This window comes from Balaenoptera acutorostrata, chromosome 11, assembly GCF_949987535.1.
Source record: "Balaenoptera acutorostrata chromosome 11, mBalAcu1.1, whole genome shotgun sequence".
NCBI lineage: Eukaryota > Metazoa > Chordata > Mammalia > Artiodactyla > Balaenopteridae > Balaenoptera > Balaenoptera acutorostrata.
The window spans coordinates 98180157-98202851 of record NC_080074.1 but is presented as its reverse complement, the minus strand read 5'-3'; the positions used below and the strand labels follow the sequence as shown (position 1 = coordinate 98202851).

Genomic DNA, 22695 nt, shown 5'->3' with positions numbered 1-22695 from the left:
AAACGAGAGAGTCAAACAGTAGTCTGTGGGCAAAGGAAAATACTGCAGTTTTTTTCCTAGTTTAATATCAGAATATAGAAGTGATATAAAAACCAGTATAAAGTAATTTTTTAATTCTAAAAAATTCACATATGGTACTCAATACAACTAATTCTGGATATAAATTCCTTAGGATAAAGTCACCCAAGGAAATCTGATACTTGAGCTAACTAATGCAATTTATGAGTACTCTCAAACAATTTTCAAAAATTCCTGTAAGGAATTCTCCTAACTCAATCATCAGCAACAATATTGTGCAAATCAACGGAAATCCCTGAAGAGAGAAAAATGCTAATCTCTAAGGATACAGTTAACAGTTTGCTTTGCTTTGTTCCATATCTTGTACAGTGTGGCACATATGTGATGCTTTATTGTAGAGTTTTAATCTAGAAATCCTTCAGACAAGTTGCGGCAAAACATCTGTATTAACATATGCACGTTGTTGTGCCTTTCAAACAGCTGTGCTAATACAAGCAAGAACACTCTATGAGCACTGATGATAGAAAGGCTGAATTCCATTTGCTTATCATGTGAATGTGAATAAGAGTAACTTGCACTGATCTGCAATTTTCTTTTTGCCCTAAGGTTAGGTCATTGCATCCAAATACCAGCTTTCAGAACTTCCACTCACAAAAAAACAGGTTGAAAACTTGCCAGTATAACTCATGATACAGAGGCTTACATGTGGATTTTCTCACTTGAGGCAAAACCAGAGAAGCATACAGAAACCTAGAAAAATGCTAACAAGTGTTTTCTAGAATATCCTAAAGCAATTAAATTTTAAAAAATCAAAACTAGAATTCACTGTGAAACACTTAGAGAAGAGGAAAGCAGTTTCAGAACAAAGGCACAGAGGTGCAAAGTAATTGTTTAGTACAATTGCTGGTGCTGATGTTTGGTTTTTAGGGGAAGGACTGTGTACCTATTATTTAAATGTAAATATTCATGAAGAGAATAGAAACCACAACCATCTAAATTATTCTTTCCCACTCTAACTTTCAACTCTCTGGTTCACCTGGTTATAATTCCTGATGACTTCTATTATGTTCTTGAGGTAAGACTGAAACCACACTCCTTCGGATAGGACTCAGACCCAGCTGTGCCTCAGGTGGGACTTGAACCCACAATCCCTGGCTTAGGCGCAGACTCGAACCCACAATCTTCCAGCTGAAACCTCACACCTGGTCTCAGGACTTAATGAAGCTCAGGTTCTTTGTCTCAGTGCAGAAGGAATTCAGTAAGAAGTAAAGTGATAGGTAAGAAGTAGATTTATTAATACAGGACGCTTGTGAAGGATACAAGTGGGCAGGCAAGAGAGCTCTGCCCCAAGTACTAAGTGGGCTACATTTTTATAATCAAAGGAAAGTGGGGTGCATGAGGATGGCCATGTCCCAGGTCTCAGGTGAGTTCATGGGATGGGCCACCAAGTGACAGTCCTTGGCTTCGCACAGGAAAGAGATCAAGAGTGAGCCATAGTAAAGTGAAAGCAGAGATACACGTTCCACAGGCAGAACGTGGTCCGTCTCAAAAGGCGAGAGCAGCCCTGGGAGAAACACACTCTATAGACAGAGTGTGGGCCGTCTCAGAAGGTGAGAGCGGGCCTGGGAGATACACACTCCATAGACTGAGGGTGGGCCGTCTAAGAAGGTGAGAGGCCCTGGGATGCAAGGGTGGTTAGTTTTTATGGGCTGGTAATTACATAGGCTAACAGGTGGGAGGATTATTCCAATGATTTTGGGGAAAGGGCATGGATTTCCAGGAACTGGGCCACTGCCCAGTTTTTGGCCTTTTATGGTTAGCCTCAGAACTGTCAAGGTAACTGTGAGTGTGTCATTTAGATGCTAATGAGCTTATAAATGAGGGTCAAGGTCTACTGGAAGTCGAATTTTCCACCTTCTTGAGCTTAGTTGGTTCTAACCAGTTTTCATCATATCTTCAATGGCTATGTCATTCTTTTAAAGGTTGTACCCTGCCCTCTTCCCTCCTGTCTCAAGTTGGTGTACCAGTCACACAGTTGGTTCAATGTATAGAAATAAAGAGTCTTGGCCATGGTAAATGTGCTCAGTTTGGCTGCAGTTGATCTGCCAATTAACTATAGTAGATGAATAGGTAAATATTCTGGAATTTAACCTGTCCTTTTTAGAAAAAGTTTATACAAAGAACAGAAAACAAGTGTTTAGATAATACATAAATATAGATTAGATTGGATAATTCTGGAGGTCAGAAGCCTGACATGGGTCCTATTGGGCTAAAATGAAGGAGACCTAAAATCAAGGGCTTGGCAGGTATGCATTCCTTCTGAAGGCTTTAGAGGAGAATCCACCCTAGACTTTTCCAGCCCCTAGAGGCTGTCTGCATTCCTTAGCTCACGGCCCCCTTTTTTCTTCAAAGCCGGCAATCATGTTCCTCTGATCTCTGCTTCCATCTTCCCATCTTCTTCATTCATTCTGACTCTCCTGTCTCTCTTCCAATTAAAAGGACCCTTGTGATTCCAATGGGCCCACCTGGATAATCCAGGATACTATCCACATTTCAAGGTCAGCTGACTAGCTGCAATCTTAATTAATTCCATCTGCAATCTTAATTCCACCTAGCCTTGCAACATAACGTTATGCACAGCTTCTAGGGATTAAGATGTAGACTGTTGAGGGGCCATTATTTAATCAATCACAGGAGGGAAGGCTGTTAATGTAATAAAAAATAACGTCATTGATAGTCTACCTACATGAGTTGAATATAGGGGTCATATTCTGTCAGGCATGTGACTGAATTCATTTTATTGTTACTAATGAGATTGAGAACAAGTATGCTCATTTTCAAGACTTATCTTTGGCAGAGCTGTCAAGTTCATCTAAATCTAGCCACACAAGAAGGGGCCCTATCCCTGGAATTTTCAGTTGTGTAAGCCGTAAGTCTGTTTGAATTTGCTTTTCCCTTACCTAAAACTTAAATATCTCTCACCAATATAAGGAAATCCACACCCTGCAGTTCCATTTAAACATTAACAGTTATGTAGTGAGACAGACTTACGAAACTCTGCCCAGTTTGGTTCCTGATAAACAATCACTTTTACCTAAATTTAGAGTTAATATTGTGTGATGAAAAGTGCAAAGATTTTGGAGGTGAGATTTTCCTGGGCTTATATACCAGCCTAAATAGAAGATAAGCCTGAATCCCAGTCCTGGCACTGACACTCAAAAACTGTGACTTCTTGGGCCCATATTATTTGCTAAGATGACTACACAAAGCATTAATGGATCATGGAGACATTTCTGGCATTAGTTACTGAATTTCAAGATATACTTGAATGTGGTTCAGAAGTGAAGAATGGCATGCATAAAAATTTATGAAAAAAAAAGACATTAAAGAAAACTACACAGAAGATGAGAGGAGAACCAGGCAAGATGACAATGAACTAAATTCAGAGTTGGGGTGATGTTTAACTGATAATGGAATATCTTTAGATTATATTACCTATTCGGTGACAAGAAATGGGCTTAATTGATTTAAATAATAGATGGTTTCATAAAAAATGAAATATATTAATACCATGTATCTTACCTTAACAAGGGTCTTCAAAATGCAAAATTTAGAGAAGTAATGATAGGACAGGAAAAATATGAACCAAAAAAATGGCTGCCTAACCAGTATTTTTAATAAAGAAGCAGCAGATTGGCCAGGAAGGCTCCAGGAAAAAAAAAAGTACAATCCCTGGAGGAACTAACAGAATGGAACTGTTGATAAGCAGAAAATTGTGATGAGAAATTTACACCTGGGACAAATGTGGGGAATTGTAGGAAACTTCTGCTAAAAACAGAATTTGCATAATTCCAGAAAAGAAGGCAGTGGCAGTCTTCTCTGTAATATAAATCAAAATGAGCTCTCAAAAATCTTATAATTTTACTATAGATAGACAATTCCAGATAGGAGTAGAACATTGAGACTCAGCTATACCCAAGACATAGCTGTTACCTGGAATTGCTTGTGCAATATAGAGGGTAGTATGGTAGACTGCATAAGTTGGTCCCCATTCTTCAGCCTATAACTTTGCTATGCCCTCTCACCCACCTATTTTTCCCCTCGCTCTGTGCTCAGCCACCTAATTTGTTTTGGCCAATTAGTTGTTAACAAGCAGAGATTTGTATCATTGGGGCTTACATCAGCGGTGCTTGCACATTGGGCCTTGTTCACTCTTATAAGTAGTATGATTAATCTACAGAGAGGTGACTGTTGAAAAGAAGTATGAATATGGCTTTTGGCTCATGGAATATATTATAATCAAATACACAGAAAGTACAAATGTTTTTGAGACAGCCTATGATAAAACTGCTGCCAGCCTGGACTAAGACTTTTGTAAATGTAAAAATTATCTGGACCCCAGCTTTCTACCTCAGAAAGCAGGCTGAAAACATTATTCAAAAGGCATATTTTCCAATGCCCTCTTCAAAACTACTCAAAGAGAGTGATGGAAAAACAGGGCTGGGCTTCCGTGGTGGCGCAGTGGTTGAGAGTCTGCCTGCCGGTGCGGGGGATATGGGTTCGAGCCCTGGTCTGGGAGGATCCCACATGCCGCGGAGCGACTGGGCCCGTGAGCCACAGTTACTGAGCGTGCGCGTCTGGAGCCTGTGCTCTGCAACAAGAGAGGCCGTGGTAACGAGAGGCCCGCGCACCGCGATGAAGAGTGGCCCCCACTTGCCGCAACTGGAGAAAGCCCTCGCACAGAAACGAAGACCCAACACAGCCATAAAAAAATAAATTAAATAAATTAAAAAAAAAAAACAGGGCTATTCCCAAGGGCAAAGCCAATGGCCATACAGAACAACTGACTGTAAAGCACGACAAGGACATAATCAAGAAACGTGTCTACTGCCAAAAGAAAGTGGTACTAAAATATTTTCCATGTATGATTTCAGAATCTTTACGAGCCAGAATTGCTGTTTTCCTATTCTTCCCCTCTTCTCCTATGGAATTGTTTGTTATGGCTATCCTGCCCTGTCTCAATGCTGTGTACTACATCTTTGACGTGTTAATAATTTGCCTTTTTTTTTAAAATTTATTTATGGCTGTGTTGGGTCTTCGTTTCTGTGCGAGGGCTTTCTCTAGTTGTGGCAAGTGGGGGCCACTCTTCATCGCGGTGCGTAAGCCTCTCATTATCGCGGCCTCTCTTGTTGCGGACCACAGGCTCCAGACGCGCAGGCTCAGTAATTGTGGCTCACGGGCCTAGTTGCTCCACGGCATGTGGGATCTTCCCAGACCAGGGCTCGAACCCGTGTCCCCTGCATTGGCAGGCAGATTCTCAAACACTGTGCCACCAGGGAAGCCCAAAATTTGCCTTTTTAATTCCTTGTTTTCCAGATGAAAAGGAGCCATTACCTAACAAAATGTAGATCAGAAGATCCTGGAATTCAGGGCTAATGCTATAATTGAATTAGACTTTAGGGGATGCTCAAATGGGGATGAGCATTTTTGTGTATGGGAGGAAACTGAAAAATTGGACTAACGTAGTCTGGCAATTGTTTTTCCTACAATTTCTGCACTTTTTTAATAATCATTTTATCTACACCCTTTGACATGCAATATTGCAGTAACCTCCACTATGGGCACTCTGAACTCAAATCATGTAAACTTGCTTTGATGAATGGGGAATTAGTAGACTTGACACAAGTAGAAGTTTGAAATGGCGTCCACATCAGGGCTGTCCAAATCTGGCTCTTCTGCAATCACCATGAAAACATGCTCAGGCTAGTGTGCTGATTTCAGGAGGAAAATGAGACTCGCGGAGTCAAACTGCTGCAGCAAGATCCAAACTAAGTTGGCCAAACTGCAACTAGTTCCCAGATATATAACCAAGTCCATTTAAAATCATCAGAGAGGGGCTTCCCTGGTGGCGCAGTGGTTAAGAATCTGCTTGTCAACGCAGGGGACACGGGTTCAATCCCTGGTCTGGGAAGATCCCACGTGCCACAGAGCAACTAAGCCTGTGTGCCACAACTACTGAGCCCACATGCCACAACTAGTGAAGCCCGTGCACCTAGAGGCCATGCTCCGCAGCAAGAGAAGCCACCGCAATGAGAAGCCCACACAGTGCAATGAAGAGTAGCCTCCGCTCGGTGCAACTAGAGAGAGCCCGCACGCAGCAACGAAGACCCAATGCAGCCAAAAATAAATAAATAAATAAATAATTAAAAATAATAGTAATAAATAAAAATAAAATCATCAGAGCCATCCAACCAAGTCCAGCCTAAAAATAACTGAATCCTACAGACATGGGACATATAAATATCTACTGTAATTTCACAGTGACGTTTTAGAATGGTTTCTTTTTCAGCAAAAGCTAACAGATACAGATACCCTGTTAACCCAACAGCGTGGAAAATGTGTTTACCACTTACTCTTAATGTGTCAAGAATTCGGAAGCCAAAAGAAAGCCAAAAGAAAAATAGATGAAGTATGTCAAAGTTTTTCTCATGGGAGATGAATAATAAAGGGTCAATGAAAGCTTTTGTAAAAATCTGGGGAAAATAGGTACCATAATCTCAATTTCTACATGTGCAACTAAAATAAGAAAATTCTCACTTCAACTCTTTTAGACTTCAGTAGTATATATGGAGAGTGGATTTTTCCCCTTAGGTATATAATGAGCACAGTAATGATTAATTTTTATGAGAAATTTCTCCTAATTGTAAGTTTTTATTAAAAATTTGAATGCACACTTAGAAACAGCCTATTACGAAGCAAACACACATGTAACTGCTACACAGGTCAAGAAATGGATGCTACAAACAGCTGATAACCACCTCTACCCACTTTCTAAATCACTACACCTTTCTTCACTTCTCCTGAGGTGACCAATATCCATACTTTATGTTGATCATTTCTTTGATTTTCTTTATACTTTACTACCTAAATGTGCAAAACTAAACTGTGTAGCTTTGTTTTGCCTGCTTTGTGAAATTTACATATTTTTCTATTTATGGTTTTTTATTCATCATTATGTTTTGGAAACTTAACATATTGTTGCATATACATGTGGGTCATTCTTTTTCAATTCTCTATATTATTCCATTGAATTAGTTTACTAAAATATTTATCCATTCTTAGTTGGTAGATATTTGGGCTGTTTCTTGTTTTGAGCAACTCAGAGGAATGCTACTATGAGCATTCTTTTACACATTACTTGATACACCTGTCTTGGTATATGCTTAGAAGTAGAATTTTTCTAGGGTTACTAAATCTGAAACTCTGACTGCCTCACAGAAAAGGAAAGGTTCAAGAAAATAATAATTTAACTAAACATATCACTTTCATATTCATTCTCAGTCTATATGCTGTTATTCTCATATATTTTATTCATTATATATTTTAACCCAAAATATGATCTTTATACAGTCAACATTCATTTAGACTTACACATATATTTACCATTTCAATTAATTTTCCATCATCTTGCATATACAACTTTGCATTTAGAATAATTTTTCTTATATCTTAAAAATAACCTTTTGGGGCTTCCCTGGTGGCGCAGTGGTTAAGAATCCGCCTGCCAATGCAGGGGACATGGGTTCGAGCCCTGGTCCGGGAAGATCCCACATACCGCAAAGCAACTAAGCCCGTGCACCACAACTACTGAGCCTGCACTCTAGAGCCCGCGAGCCACTACTACTGAAGCCCGCACACCTAGAGCCTGTGCTCCGCAACAAGAGAAGACACTGCAATGAGAAGCCTGCGCACCGCAACGAAGAGTAGCCCCAGCTCACTGCAACTAGAGAAAGCCCACACGCAGCAACGAAGACCCAATGCAGCCAAAAATAAATGTATATATTAAAAAAAGGAAGAAGTAAAACTCTTTATTTGCAGATGGCATATTATGTTAAAAAAAAAAACATAAAAACTCCACCAAATAAACTGCTAGAATAAACAAATTCAGTAAACTTGCAAGATACAAATTCAATATCCAAAATTCAGTTGCATTTCTATACACTAACAATGAACTATCAGAAAGACAAATTAAGAAAACAATCTCATTTATAACTGCATCAAAAAGAATAAAATACCTTGGAATAAATTTAACTAATGAGGTGAAAGATCTGTACACTGAAAACTGCAAGACATTCAAAGAAATTGAAGAAGGTAAAAAAGACACAAATAAGTGGAAAGCTATTCCATGCTCATGAATCAGAATAATTAATATTGTTAAAATATCCATACCACCCCAAGAGATCTACAGATTGAATGCAAGCTCTATAAAAATTATAATAGCATTTTTCACATAAATAGAAAAAAATCTTAAAATCTGTATGGAACTACAAAAGACCCTGAACAGCCAAAGCAATCTTGAGAAAGAACAAAGCTGGGAGCATCACACATCCTGATTTCAAACCATAGTACAAGCTATAGTAATCAGAACAGATAGTATTGGCATAAAAACAGACACATAGTTCAATGGAACAGAACAGAGAGCCCAATACAAACATAAGCATATACACTCAACTAATTTTCAACAAAGATGCCAAGAGTATACGGTGGGGAAAGGACAGTCTCTTCAATAAGTGGTATTGGAAAAACTGAATACACAACTGCAAAAGAATGAAACCGAATCCCTATCTTATACCACACACAAAAATCAGTTCAGAATGAATTAAGGACCTGAACTTAAGACCTGAAACTATAAAAATCCTAGAAGAAAGCATAGGGAAAATGTTCCTTGACATTGGTCTTGGCAATGAGTTTTTGGATTTGACACCAAAAACAAAGGCAACAACAGCAAAAATAAACAAGTGGGACTACATCAAACTAAAAAGCTTCCACACAACAAAAGATACCATCAGCAAAATGAAAAGGCCACCTTTGGAACGGGAGTAAATATCTGCAAATCATATACTGATAAGGGGTTAATGTACAAAATATACATGGCACTCATATAACTCAATAGCAAAAAAGAAAAAACAAAAACAAACAAAAAAACTATGAATATGATTTTTTAAATGGGTAAAGGACCTGAATAGACATTTTGCAAAGAAAACATACAAATGTCCAACAGGTTTATGAAAAGGTGCTCAACGTCACTAATGATCAGGGAAAAGCAAATCAAATGAGATACCACATCTATTAGGATGTCTATATCCAAAAAGCAAGATACAACAAATGCTGGCAAGGATGTAAAAAGGGAACCCTAGTGCACCACTGATGGGAATGTAAACTGGTACAGGCAGTTGGAAAAACGTATGGTGGTTCCTCAAGAACTTAACAATAGAGATACCATATGATCCAGCAATCCCACTTCTGGATATACATCCAGTGGAAACAGAATCATTTTCTTAGAGTTATCTGTACTCCCATGTTCACTGAAGCATTATTCACAATAGCCAACTATGAAAACAATCTAAGTGTCCACAGAAGGATGAATGGATAAAGAAAATGTGAAATAAATAAATATATATGTCTCACAAATATTATTCGGCCACCAAAAAAAAAAAAAAAAAAGGAAATCCTGCCGTTTGCAACAACATGAGTAAAACTGGCGGGCGTTTTGCTTAGTGAAATAAGCCATACAGGGAAAGACAAATACTTCATGGTATTACTTATATGGTATCTTACAATAAAAAGTCAAATTTACAGAAAGATATGGTGATTGCCAGAGGTTAGGGGAAATGAGAAGAGGTTGGCAAAAGGGTACAGACTTTCAGTTATAACACAGATAAGGTCTGAGGATCTAATGTGTAACATGGTGAATATAGTTGATAATACTGTAAATTTGCTAAGAGAGTTGAACTTGTGTTCTCACACAAATAAAAGGGGGGCTGGGTAAATATGTGAAGCAATTTATGTGTTAATTAACTTGATTGTGGGAACCCTTTAACAATGTATACGTATATCAAATCATCACATCATACACCTTAAATATATTACAATTTTGTCAATTATACTTCAATAAAGCTGAAAAAAAAAAAGAAAAAATGTGTTGAAATTGGTTAAGCCTTCTTCAGCCTGGGTCTATGAATAACTGCAGAGAGGAGATAAATGGAAGAGTATTCAGCAGTAAAAAGGGATGGGCAAGATGTTACAGGGTCCCATGGAGTCATCTCCAGTTATACGTCTAAGTGAAAAACAGAAAGATGCAGAACAATGTGTATAGTATGCTATCTAGTGCCTAAGGAAGTGCAGAAGGCTTTCTAACTGAAAACTAATTTTTTAAAATGGTTACCAATTTGGAGTGTAACAGAGATGAGGAGACAGGAAAGAAGCCAGACTTCTTTAAATATACTTTGTTTTGAAGTTTTGACTCTGGTACCATGAAAATTTATTACATAATAATAGACAAAATTAAATCAAAAGAACTATCTGTAAAAATCAAATGCAAAATAAAGCAAAGACACTTGTTTGTATAGTGGATGGTTTAATAATAAAGTTGTTTCAAATGATGCTAAGACATGGTAATTTTATTTTTTGTCTCCATTAGGATATATTCTTAAATAAGAGAAATCTTAAATTGTTTTTTTAATAATTATGTTGTTAGAATAGCATATTGTTAGTCTGAAACTATTATACACAGAGATGCACACAAATAATTATTAATTTTTTGTTGTTAGGGACCAAAATTTTCAGCATTAGAAAAAAGAAATAAACGTATACAAAATTAGAATTGGAAAGGTCAACATGAACTCACTGAAATTTATTTTAAAAGAATCTATTCTGGTGGTTTTAAGCATAAAGGCATTTATGAGAAAGTATCAAAGTATTACAAGGTCTGCAGAAGGAGATTCAGAGCTAAGCGTCCAGAAACAATGCCTGCATCAGATATTTTTCTAGATACCTGAAGAGGGAAAAAATCTTAATCTGATGTTGCAGCTAATGGTTTGCTTCAGTATGACACAAATCTGATGCCTGAATGTACAGTCTTGATCCAGAAATGGCAGTGTTACTATGGGATCTAATCATTGCTATCATATGTTACAATTTGTTTTTCTTTCACTGAGTTTACTAAACCTACATAAAGGTTTCCACTGAACATCAAACGGTTCCTGATGTGACGCCTACTGAAAGGCTAAACTCAATCTGTTAGCCTGCAAATGTGGGACAGACTCTTTCACTGAGTTGTAATTTTTCTCTTGTGTTTAGGCTTGGATCGTTTGGATCCAATCCTTGCAGCCTGAATGCATTTTTTTAAATATAATAGAACACTTATATTGGCAAATTCTTTAAAAAAGGAGCTGAGAATTTGCAGACCTGCTGCAGCTTACCTTAAAACTTTTTCAAAGCATCATTAAACCAAACAAGCCATTAAAAAGTACTAAACTGGGCATATGTATATGTATAACTGATTCACTTTGTTATAAAGCAGAAACTAACACATCATTGTAAAGCAATTATACTCCAATAAAGATGTTAAAAAAAAAAAAAGAAATGAAGCACTTACATTTGATCTTGGTATGATCTCCTCTTTAGGCAGAGCTCTACCAGGAGCTTTAGGTTGCATTCCTGGCCCTACTGATGTGAAACCCAGTGAGATGAACTACTTTTCAGAGCCTGTCTAGGCCTCCTGAAAATGAAAAGCAATGTGTGTGATGAAAAGATGAGCATGACCTCTGGGGATTTTAAGCTTCATGATGATTTAATAGCAAATCATTGTAAATTCAGCAGACTTGACTTTCCCAATAAACATTTACTTTAAAGGAGAAAAAAAAAAGTACTAAATTGGGAATATAGGGTCAACAATAAGGGGATAAGAAAGATTTGGAAAGGAAGGCCAAGTTAAAGAGTCAATGAAGCATCATCTGGAGAAATGGTTTAAGACGTGTTCCTGTTGAAGCTTACTTATGTGTGCCTACTTGGCAAAAAGTGTAGATCAGTCATTCAAATCTAAACATCAAGGGACAGAATAAAAAACACAATCATGTAAAATACTGATCCTATCCCACTCTCCACTGTCACTTTCACCTGACAGAAATCTTTCGTCAGCTCTGCAGCGTTAACAAGTAGGAGCTGGAGCTTCATGACTGCTCTTCTTTGCCTATTCCTTTCCAACTGGAACAGGATATCAACCTAGCCATGTTATAAATATTGATAAATGGCTGCTGCTTTCCCCGTGGGCTCAGAATGAAAGATCTGGTTTTCATGGAGTTAACAAGAGCTAGGGCCGAGGGAGGGGAGCGAACAGCAGAAGAATGGTGGAAGAGAACGAGTCCACATAGTTTTATGTAGTTGGAAAAGGAAGATTTAGGGACTTAATGACTTCTGTGACCCTGAATACCTCTATTCTTTCAATTTTCAGAAAGGATAAATTGTACTCCTATGTGGAAACGATACATCTACTGGTTCTGAGCTGTCATTTATCTTACACTACGCTTCAGTCTCTATACCAGTATTTTAGAAGTTGTCTTGAGTGAGCAGTAATCAGTTCCTCTAGGTGCTGTCTAGTTGCTGGGTTGGTACTGGTAGCAAAGTAGCAAAAGAAATTCTAGTTGGGGATACACAATTGCATTTTATACAGTTTTATATACGTGGAGATGTGTGTGTGTGTTTGCTTAAATAAGTGTGTAATTTCTAACACTTGCACCTGAAATCGTCCTAATACATAGGAAATCCACTGCCTGAGATTGTGATCCTTTAAGTTAAAGCATGTTGTAAATACGGAGACTCTGTGCCCAAACTGGCTTATGTGAGGAGATCACCTTGCCCTAATATTAAAGTTAATGTTACAGAATCAAATGGGTAAGATTCCTGGCTAGTAGCCCAGATCACAGAGCAGACTAACCCGAGTTTTAATGCAAGCTCCTCGGGCAAGTTCCAGAATTTTACTTAGCTTCCTTTCTTCATTTTAAAGTGAAACCAGTATCAGTAAGGCTGTTCGTATATGCTGTACAAAATAACTGCATGGTATATATGTAAATAAATAACCCGTTCCCGACCTACCAAGAGTTAAAACTCTAAACGCTGAATACCATTTTAAGCAGCAGACAGGAAGGGGCGGAGCGCCAGCCGCAGCCCCCGCCTCACCGCCGTTAGCGAAGCAGCCGCGGCTACGTCAGGCGCGAGTGTGAGGCCAGCTGCCGCTTAGCCCCCGGCCCCTCCCGGTCACCGCCGTCAGTCGGGGGGGTCCGCGGGGTCTACGGTCACCCTGCGCTCCAGGCACCACACCGGGCGAGCGGCGACACCGCGTCCATGGCCACCGCGGCGGCTCCGTCATCCTTGGCTCTCAAGGCCTCGAGCCTGGCCGCGGCCCCCGGCTCGTACGGGGTCTTCTGCAAGGGGCTCTCCCGCACCCTCCTCGCCTTCTTCGAGCTGGCCTGGCAGCTGCGCATGAACTTCCCGTACTTCTACATCGCGGGCTCCGTGGTCCTCAACATCCGCTTGCAGGTACACTTTTAGAGCCCTGAGGAAGCCGCCGGCATTCCGGGCCTGCATTATGGCCGACTCCCAGGAGGCCCTGCGGCGCCGCGGAGCTGAGGGCGAGGAGTCCCGCTGTCTCGCGAGAGTGTCTGGGCTCCCTCCGCGGCTGTGCTCTCCGCTCTCAGCCGAGCTCCTGGAATGTCACCGAGACCTTGCCGAGATTAGGAAGAGGAAATACGCGATTCCGGCAGCCGAGAAAGAACTTCAGTTAAGACCCACGACAATATTTAAGAAACTGTGCATCCTTAAAACAAAACCGGGACGAACAGGATGTATTACAAAAAGGGAAAGCTACTAAAATTTTCAGGACAAGAATGTAGAAGCTCATGGTCCATATTACTTTAATCAGTAAATTTCGGGAGTATGAGACTGGAATATAAGCAGGACGCTGAATGAGTAAGAAGCTGGAGATCTTAAGAATATGCTGTGGAGGGCATATATTTCTTCATCCCACACGAAAAAACAAATGACGATCAGAAGCTTTCAGTGAAAAAAAACTGTACAGGAATCACATCCTTCAAATACGAAACAATGTAAAATGCTGCAGGATTTTGAACAGAGGGAGTGTAAGAAAGTGGACTTTATTTCAGTGTCCCTATGAGTAACATGCAGTTCAAAATCTTGGCGCCAAAGAGAAGGAAATCCAGTCATAGCACAAAGCTTGGCGATTTATTGAATAACATTTAAATAATCATAGTAATGTAAATGCTGTTTATGGTTTTCATCTTTTTAAGAGAATACTTACAGTTACAAAGTTGAATGCACATGTTATCAGCCTTGATGGCGTAAAAGTGAGGGTACCTGGAATGGCAATGGTGTCTTTTAAAGTGGGAAGCTGAGGAAAATTCTGTTGTCGATGGGGGAAGAGGGCATTTTATTATTTAAAGAGTAGCCATAAAGTTGCTAAAATGTAACTATATGAAAGAGAAGAGGAGGGGAGAACAGCATGAGGTCAACAAGAAATGCCTAGAGGTTAGAGTTAGGGTGGAATGTCTCAGATTACCTGATGTATTTGAATATATAGAGTCAAGAGATTTTTAGATTTCAGAGAGTCTGGAGATGAATTAGTGGTCTGCAAAATTTTTTCTAATTAGGAAGCAAAGCTGAGGCAATTATGAACCCCGGGAAGAATAAAAAAATTTTCAAGAACTACACTGCATAACTCAACTGTGAAGAATATTACTACTCATCATATAAAGTCAGTTATAATTATATAAACACTGAATACAGATAACAGATTATTAGGTAACATTGGAAGGATTGGAGAAGAGAGAGATGTATATGTAATGGGGGAGAATCAATCAAGATCTGATATAGAAAAGATTTTTAAAAAGCAGTATAACTTGTCACTTAGAGTACAGTAAGAAATAGCTAAGAGTTAAAATTGGTAGTCTCTGGAGAAAGAAAATCAGGGATAGACAGAGAAAGGTGGAGGACTGCTGTTTTTCACTACCAGTCTAACAGTAACGGTGATTTTTCTTAGCCATGTGTGTGTGTGTGGAGATATATATATCAGGCAGACCTCTGTTAAAATACAAACTAATTTTGCGGTCCAGGTGAGCCCATTAATCTGCCTAAACCCCCGTTTTCTCAATTCTATTAAATGAGAGTAAAAGTACCCACCTTGAAAGATCAGTCGGGAATTAAAAGTAAGCCTTAGTGCTTGATACATACTGTACACAGTAAAGAGTATTTGTTATAACAGAATATTTCATTAACTTGTGAATAAAACTTAAAACTCTCATATGGAGTGCCTGCTTTTCCAATGGAGGGTTTTAGTACTGAAGGAGGTTTGTAGATGACTGACAATGGGGGTGTAGGGAAGACCCTCCAGGAAGAGAGATTTGAGCTGAAAGGGGCAATTATTTGCCAAAGTAAAGATTTAAACTATTTGTAGTGTTCCGTATTCCACTAATTGTATCCAACAAACAAGTGTACTCTAGGATTATAAAATAAGTGCCCCCTGTAGCACAATGTCTTGCTTTGAGTAACTTCCTCCTACCCTTCATTCCTTGTCTCCAGCCAAACTAGAGCATCTTCCTCTTTCTACGTACACTTTTCTTCTGCCTTCTGTACCTTTTTTTTTTTTTTTTTGGCTTATGGTTACTCTACCTGTGTTTTTTTTTTTTTTTTTTTTTTTTTTTTTTTTTTTTTTTTTTTTTTTTTTTTTTTAAAATTTTTTATTTTATTTTATATATATTTTACTTTTGGCTGCACTGGGTCTTTGTTGCTGCGCGCGGGCTTTCTCTAGTTGCAGGGAGCGGGGGTTACTCTTCGCTGTTGTGAGCGGGCTTCTCATTGCGGTGGCTTCTTGTTGTGGAGCAGGGGCTCCAGGCACGCGGGCTTCAGTAGTTGTGGCACATGGGCTGAGTAGTTGTGGCGCACGGGCTTAGTTGCTCTGCAGCATGTGGGATTTTCCCGGACCAGGGCTCGAACCCGTGTCCCCTGCATTGGCAGGCAGAATCTTAACCACTGCGCCACCAGGGAAGCCCTCTACCTGTGTTTTAAGGCTGAACTTAGACATCACTTTTTCCATTAAGTTTTTCCCAGATGCTCCTGACCAGATGAGAGATCATTTCTTTTCATCCATCTAAAGGGCTGTGTTAATATCAACCTATGCCATTTTCATAGGCTTCCTTATTTGTGCTTAATTGTGCATTATCAGATGTTTTTTAAAGAATATCCAAGAAGACAGGTTTCCTGGACTTTGATCTCTTCCCGTGGAAATTACGTATTGCTCTGACAGTGCAGGGACTAAAACATTTTAGTCTAAAATATCAGAAATGTAATTTGATCGATGAAATAATTCAGTATTGCCAACGGGCTGACAAATGATGGGCATCCCTATTTCCTCGAGGCACTAGTGTCCCAATTTGTAACACAGAAGAATGAGGCTGCCATCAGCCCCGGAACGGTGACGTACAGGGATGCGCTGTTTGGGTGGCGAATGAACGTGTGCCTTCCTCAACCTTTTTTTCCTCATATTAGTGTTTTGCTACACTGAAGAAACTAAGGCACTTTAGCAGATTTATTATTATATCCTCCAACTAGATGAGAAGCCCTGTGAGGGAAGACACTGTATCCTATCGAATTTTACAGCCTGTAATATCAGCAAATATATAGTAGGAATTGAATGAAAGCTCCACGATTTACCATTTATTCTTAACAATTGCTCTTAAAACCAGATGTGTATTTATTTTTCTTCCTACAGGATACAACTCAGTAAAGTTTCCCACCGGAGAAAACAAGATTTTTGCCCTACTTACTATTAACCACTTACTATTCTAATTTACAAGGAATTTTATTCCTCCTGGCATCCTTCCAGGTCACATCCATGAAGCCAAAGATTTTCTCAATCCCCAGCCTAGAGCATTGCCTAATGTGAGTAAATATTGTTGAATGAATGCCAAATTAGTTGGTTTTTCTACACTTAGTTAGCAGTCAATAAAAGAAAGAAAGATGTGTTTGTGTCTGATACTAAAGTCATCTACTTTATTTCTCCCATAAATCAAGCTTTTTCAGGCCATGAAGAATATTGATTGGCCCAGAGATCTCGAACTTGAAGAAGCAAAGAGGTGGCATAATTCTGATCAATAAAGATGCAGTGCAACTGACAAGAATGGTGGGGGAATGGAGAATCTTGTAGTTTAAAGGGAAATAGTGATCATAGTAAACACATAACCTAAGGGTTAGGGAGCAAGATTTTTTTTTAAGAATTTTAAAATTGAGGGTAAAAATACTTAATGATTAGTTGGCTAAAAGAATGTATCATCGGGACTTCCCTGGTGGTCCAGTGTTTAAGGCTTTGCCTTCCAATGCAGGGGGTGTGGGTTTGATCCCTGATCAGGGAGCTAAGATCCCACATGCCTTGCGGCCAAAACACCAAAACATAAAACAGAAGCAATATTGTAACAAATTCAATAAAGACTTTAAAAATGGTCCACATCAAAAAAAAAAATCTTGAAAAAAACCCATATCATCACTATCAGCATGTTTTTAAAATTTTATTGATTTTAATACCAGGAACTAAGAAAAGTTATTTACTTACATGATCATAATCCTCACGTGTACCCTATGAGGAAGATATTTTCATCATCATTTTTTCAGGTAAGGAAACTAGGATTTAGTGAGGTTAAGTAACTTTCCCAAGGTCATAGTAACTGGCCAAACGACAAGTGCATCTCAAGTTTATTACTAAAGATACTTTTGATGAGGGATTCAATTTTTTTTACATGTATAGGTAAATAATCCCGTCGCTTTTCTCAAATTCTCAAACAGAAGTACTACCTGAGTAATACTTGAGGATATCTTTTTTTAATATAATTATTGAGGGCCTTTTGTATTAGAATATAAATATTTAACATTATTTGATATGTAAATTCGAGTATTTTATACTCTGATGCCTAAAGCCATTTGGCCTATTTGTGGGGAAGAGGGGTGAAGGCGATGGAGGACACAGGGGAAAGGACATTCATTTCCCCTAGGATGGAAAGAAAACACTTTGCTTCCCATGACGGAGTGGAATATCAGGTAAAAACATGAATTTTGAAGCTAAGTCATCGCTGTCCTGAGGAGGCCTAACTAAATTCCTGGTTACAAAATTCTGCATTAAAGTCTCTTTAATGGAGACTTTTCTTGGAGCATCAATAGCATTTGATAGAGTCAAGAAGAAAACAGAACTTACACATGGAGACATAAAGTGGTGGCGGAATAGAAAGTTTATGAATACAGGTACAAAAGAAGGAGAGGAAAATCCTAATGCCTGGAAGGTAGTCTGAGGAGTAGATTTGGAAGATTCCAAACACAGTGGACCAAGGAAAGAACCTCTTCAATAGCTATCAGAATTTCCAACACTTGGGCTGGATTGAGTCACATCAGTCTATTTCTTGAATTACCCTAAGTGAGGGAACTTCCTTGCAATTTCAGCAAGAACAGATGATAGCCTATTGCCCAGCAGGATTACCACCAGGTCAGGTCATGAATCTTTTGCAGCTGAAACCAACTCCTCCCCACCCCCACTCCTCACTAATACAAATCTCAGCAATGCTCTTGGAAGAACTGAAAGGCCAAAGGACATTGCTGGTGCCTACAACAAATGAAGAAACACTGGAATTCTTCATAAAGTACATCTTAGTTGCAGTACATCTGAGGGCACTCCTGCCAGTTTCTGTCCTAATTAGGGATCTGCAGTGAACATTAGAAATTCTTGCTCATCCTTATGGCTTTCAAGCACCAAGTGGATTTATTCACAGTAAGGTGGTGGAGTGCCATCAGTGAAAAATAAAGCGGAATGGAGATCTTTCATATACTGGGTGAGGGAGAGTGGGTATGCTTTTTCATATGAACCAAAATGAGGAAAAATAAATCATCACACAACGAAAAAGCAAAAACCACTAAGGAAATACTGTGCTTAGAACATCTTGGCTCTAAAATCATTGGCACAGTAATAGAGATTGTGTCCAACAGATAAACAAAAAGATGTTTCATTTGAAAAAAGCTGTTTTTCAAAAGACTTTTAGCTTTGTAATTGATAAAAAGCATCTCAAACTGCAGTCAAAGACGAGTACAATTAATAGAAGCCTTAAAATTTAGAGTCAGGTTAGATCCATATGGAAGGGAAAAGAAGGTATTTTAAAACTAACTCATTTAAACCTGGGGCTAAGAAACAGAGGTACTAACATACAAGTCAAGATAGTGCCTTAGTCTTCTGAAGCCGTATCTAGGTTGGTGTCCCTCCAAATTGCTAAAGTCGAAAATAACCCATCTGTCACCTGAGCTTTTATTCCTTCAAATAATCCCCCTCCAAAAAAAAATATTGTCTTTTTTTTAATTGATCAAACCAACCATCTGATCCATTTTAAAATGGTTTATTCTGGGCAATCCAGCACAGGGCATAGATCTCGATAGACAGCCCTAACCAATGTTAAGGTGGGTGGACTGTGGAAGAATGGGTTTTGCAGGTGCCCCCTGGTTTCTGTACTTCAGTTATGAAAGCCCCTGCCTTGGAGGACATGAGGTTTAATCAAGAGCAGCAGATACAACACCTGAACCATCAGAGATTCAACATTATCACGTTCTGTATTCATCCGTGCGTATTTCTACTGGGACCTTTTCTTTCAGTAAAGTTCAAGACAACATGGTTTGAACACTAAAATATCTTCTCAGTTTAAGTTCTAGGCCTAGGGCAGAGCTCAGACATAAGCCTCTTTTGACATTAGAAACAGGTTATTTGCAACACTCCTGATCTCAGGTGTGGGCAAACTGAAAAAAAAAAAAAAAACCAAAAAACTCATTACTTCGACTATAAAAAGTTTATTTTGGAGGGAAGTGATCAGCAAGAAAGCATGGACAATCATTTTATTTCCCCAATAATTTGGTCCCAGAATAGGATCCAGTTCTCTCCAGATTGCATGAGACTAGCTATGGATGTGATACTAGTAGCTTTTCTTGGATCAAGGCTGGGGTCTCTAACACAGGCTTCTTCTTATGGAAAGGAGAGGCACAGAACTTAATCTCTAAATGCCATTTTAATAGGGAGAAGACAATAAATACATTGGTAGACAATGCCCAGCCCATAACCCAGACTTCATCTTTTTTTTTTTTTTTTATGTATGTATGTATGTATGTATGTATGTATGTATGGCTGTGTTGGGTCCTCGTTTCTGTGCGAGGGCCTTCCCCAGTTGTGGCAAGCGGTGGCCACTCCTCACCGCGGTGCGCGGGCCTCTCACCATCGCGGCCTCCCGCTGCCGCGCACAGGCTCCAGACGCGCAGGCTCAGCAATCGTGGCTCACGGGCCGAGCTGCTCCGCGGCATGTGGGATCCTCCCAGACCAGGGCTCGAACCCATGTCCCCTGCATTGGCAGGCAGACTCTCAACCACTGCGCCACCAGGGAAGCCCCAGACTTCATCTTTTTATAGTCATTTTCTGTGCTTCTATTATGTGGAATAGACCCCCACTTCTTTTTTTTTTTTCAATTTTTTTTTAAATTTAATTTTTTATTTTTGGCTGCGTTGGGTCTTTGCTGCTGTGCGCGCACTGTCTCTAGTTGCAGTAAGCAGGGGCTACTCTTCGTTGTGGTGCGCGGGCTTCTCATTGCGGTGGCTTCTCTTGTTGTGGAGCACGGGCTCTAGGCGCGCAGGCTTCAGTAGTTGTGGCTCACAGGCATTAGAGCGCAGGCTCAGTAGTTGTGGCACAGGGACCTAGTTGCTCCGGGGCATGTGGGATCCTCCCGGAGCAGGGCTCGAACCTGTGCCCCCTGCATTGGCAGGTGGATTCTTAACCACTGCACCACCAGGGAAGTTCCCAGGCCCCTACTTCTTATAGCTTCACCTCTCCAAGATTAGTACATGAGTAGGGAGAACTTAATCCTAATGAGACATTTACTGCTAAATTCCACTCATAAGCACCCAGGGCTATGCATACTTGCCTAAATCTTTTTTTATCTTATAGGTCATTAAAGAAAAGTTTAGTAACACTGAAATGTAAATCTAAAAACTAAAACTATGCTTACTTCTAATAAGTACAAAGTAATTTTAAACTTTTTTACTGAAAGGGATTCTAAATCAAATTATCCTCAGTACTGAATCTAAATATAACCAGTATAATTAGAATTTCACCTTTCCTAAAACAAGATAATCCCAGTGACAACCATTAGGAAATTTATTTTTTCTTTCAGTTTTATTGAGATATAATTGACACACAGCACTGTATAAGTTTAAGGTGTACACATAACAATTTGATTTACATATATTGCAAAATGATTACCACAATAAGTTTAGTTAACATCCATCATCTAGTATGAATACCAAAAAAAAGATGTCTTTTTCCTTGTGATGAGAACTTTTACAAACCACTCTCTTAGCAACTTTCCAATATACCATACAGCAATGTTAATTATAGTCATCACACTGTACATTACTTCCCCAGTACTATTTATCTTATAACTGGAAATTTGTATCTTTTGACCACCTTCATGTAATTCCCCCTACCCCCACCCAGGAAATTTCTTACATAGTGTCCAACATAATGAATGCAGCTTAGAAATCTAAATCTTTATGGAGATCTGCATATACATGTATCATCATCATCATGGATACATCAGAGTACCCCATAGCCCTGTTCCCTGGAGTAAGGGTACGCTTTACAAAGCTCTTATGGTTCTTACATTCTTCCTAGTGTCAGACTTGGCCTACTGCTCCATCAAAATTAATTTGTAACCCACATATTTTCAACGTTGTTTTTGGGTTTTTTTGTTTGTTTGCTTCTACCACTGAATAATTATGGCAACTATAAATCCTAACAAAAATTTCTTAATTTTTTATGGTTTTAAAAAATGTTTACAATTGTAATCTCTAAAATTACTAGCAAAATTATGAATTATTGTATTCAAAATTGTAATACCATTAGCAAGCACAATTTTGCCACCTGCTGGCCTTAAGATGTATAGACATTTTCAGCTGCTTTTACTTTAATTACTATAAATGTCAACTCAGCACTATATATGCACACAAACATGTCCAAAACTTCTACAAATATGTGATATTCTCTTGTAAACTTTGTTTTTATCTCTGGTGAGTTGGTTGTTTTTATCCTCTCTGACCAGGGACATTACTGTTCATATAATCCTTAGATGCACACACACACACCCCATACAAATTCCGTGTAAAAGTAGACACATAAGTATTATTATACACTTAGGGATAATTATTCAGTACCTTTTTATAAATTCAGTTGATTTTTTTCTTATTCTAGAAAGGTAGTGGCTAGTCTAGCTTGGATCCCTAATGATAGATAGTCTGATCCTCTGTTTTAAAAGTTACGTCTGCCATTTTAAGATTCCATGCTTACAAAATTTTTATTCCTTGATTTATTTTTAACTTAATATTGTACAAATATTTCACCTACTCTACCTTGGAAAGGATTTTCATGTCTAAATAATCATGGGGTTTTTTCCTGACATATGACTGTAGTAAGTATTTTCCAGCATATATAAAATGAATACATATTGCATTATATATTTTATATTCATAGTGTCTCTAATATTTTCTTGTTACTAGAAAGTGTTACGATGACAATGATGTTCGCTTTTAAAAAATCTACTCACCTATGTGAGTAGATTGTTAGTTTGTAGGCCATTCTAGGGAAAATTTGTGAGGCACAATAGTATCTCAAAGAATCCAGTGAGAAAAACAGAAGTCAAAATGGATCTTCAATGTCTCTTCATTAATTCAGTTCTCTTGGAATATAGAAAATTCTGGGAAAGT

General features: G+C 38.8%; 1 protein-coding gene across 1 annotated transcript; it reads left to right on the top strand.

Moving 5' to 3' along the window:
* The first annotated feature begins 13031 nt into the window (after window positions 1-13031).
* Window positions 13032-15172, top strand: SMIM10L1 (small integral membrane protein 10 like 1). The gene has a single exon (XM_007196067.3). The coding sequence runs from the start codon at window positions 13201-13203 to the stop codon at window positions 13405-13407; it is 207 nt and encodes a 68-aa protein (XP_007196129.1). The 5' UTR covers window positions 13032-13200; the 3' UTR covers window positions 13408-15172.
* The last annotated feature ends 7523 nt before the right edge of the window (window positions 15173-22695 follow it).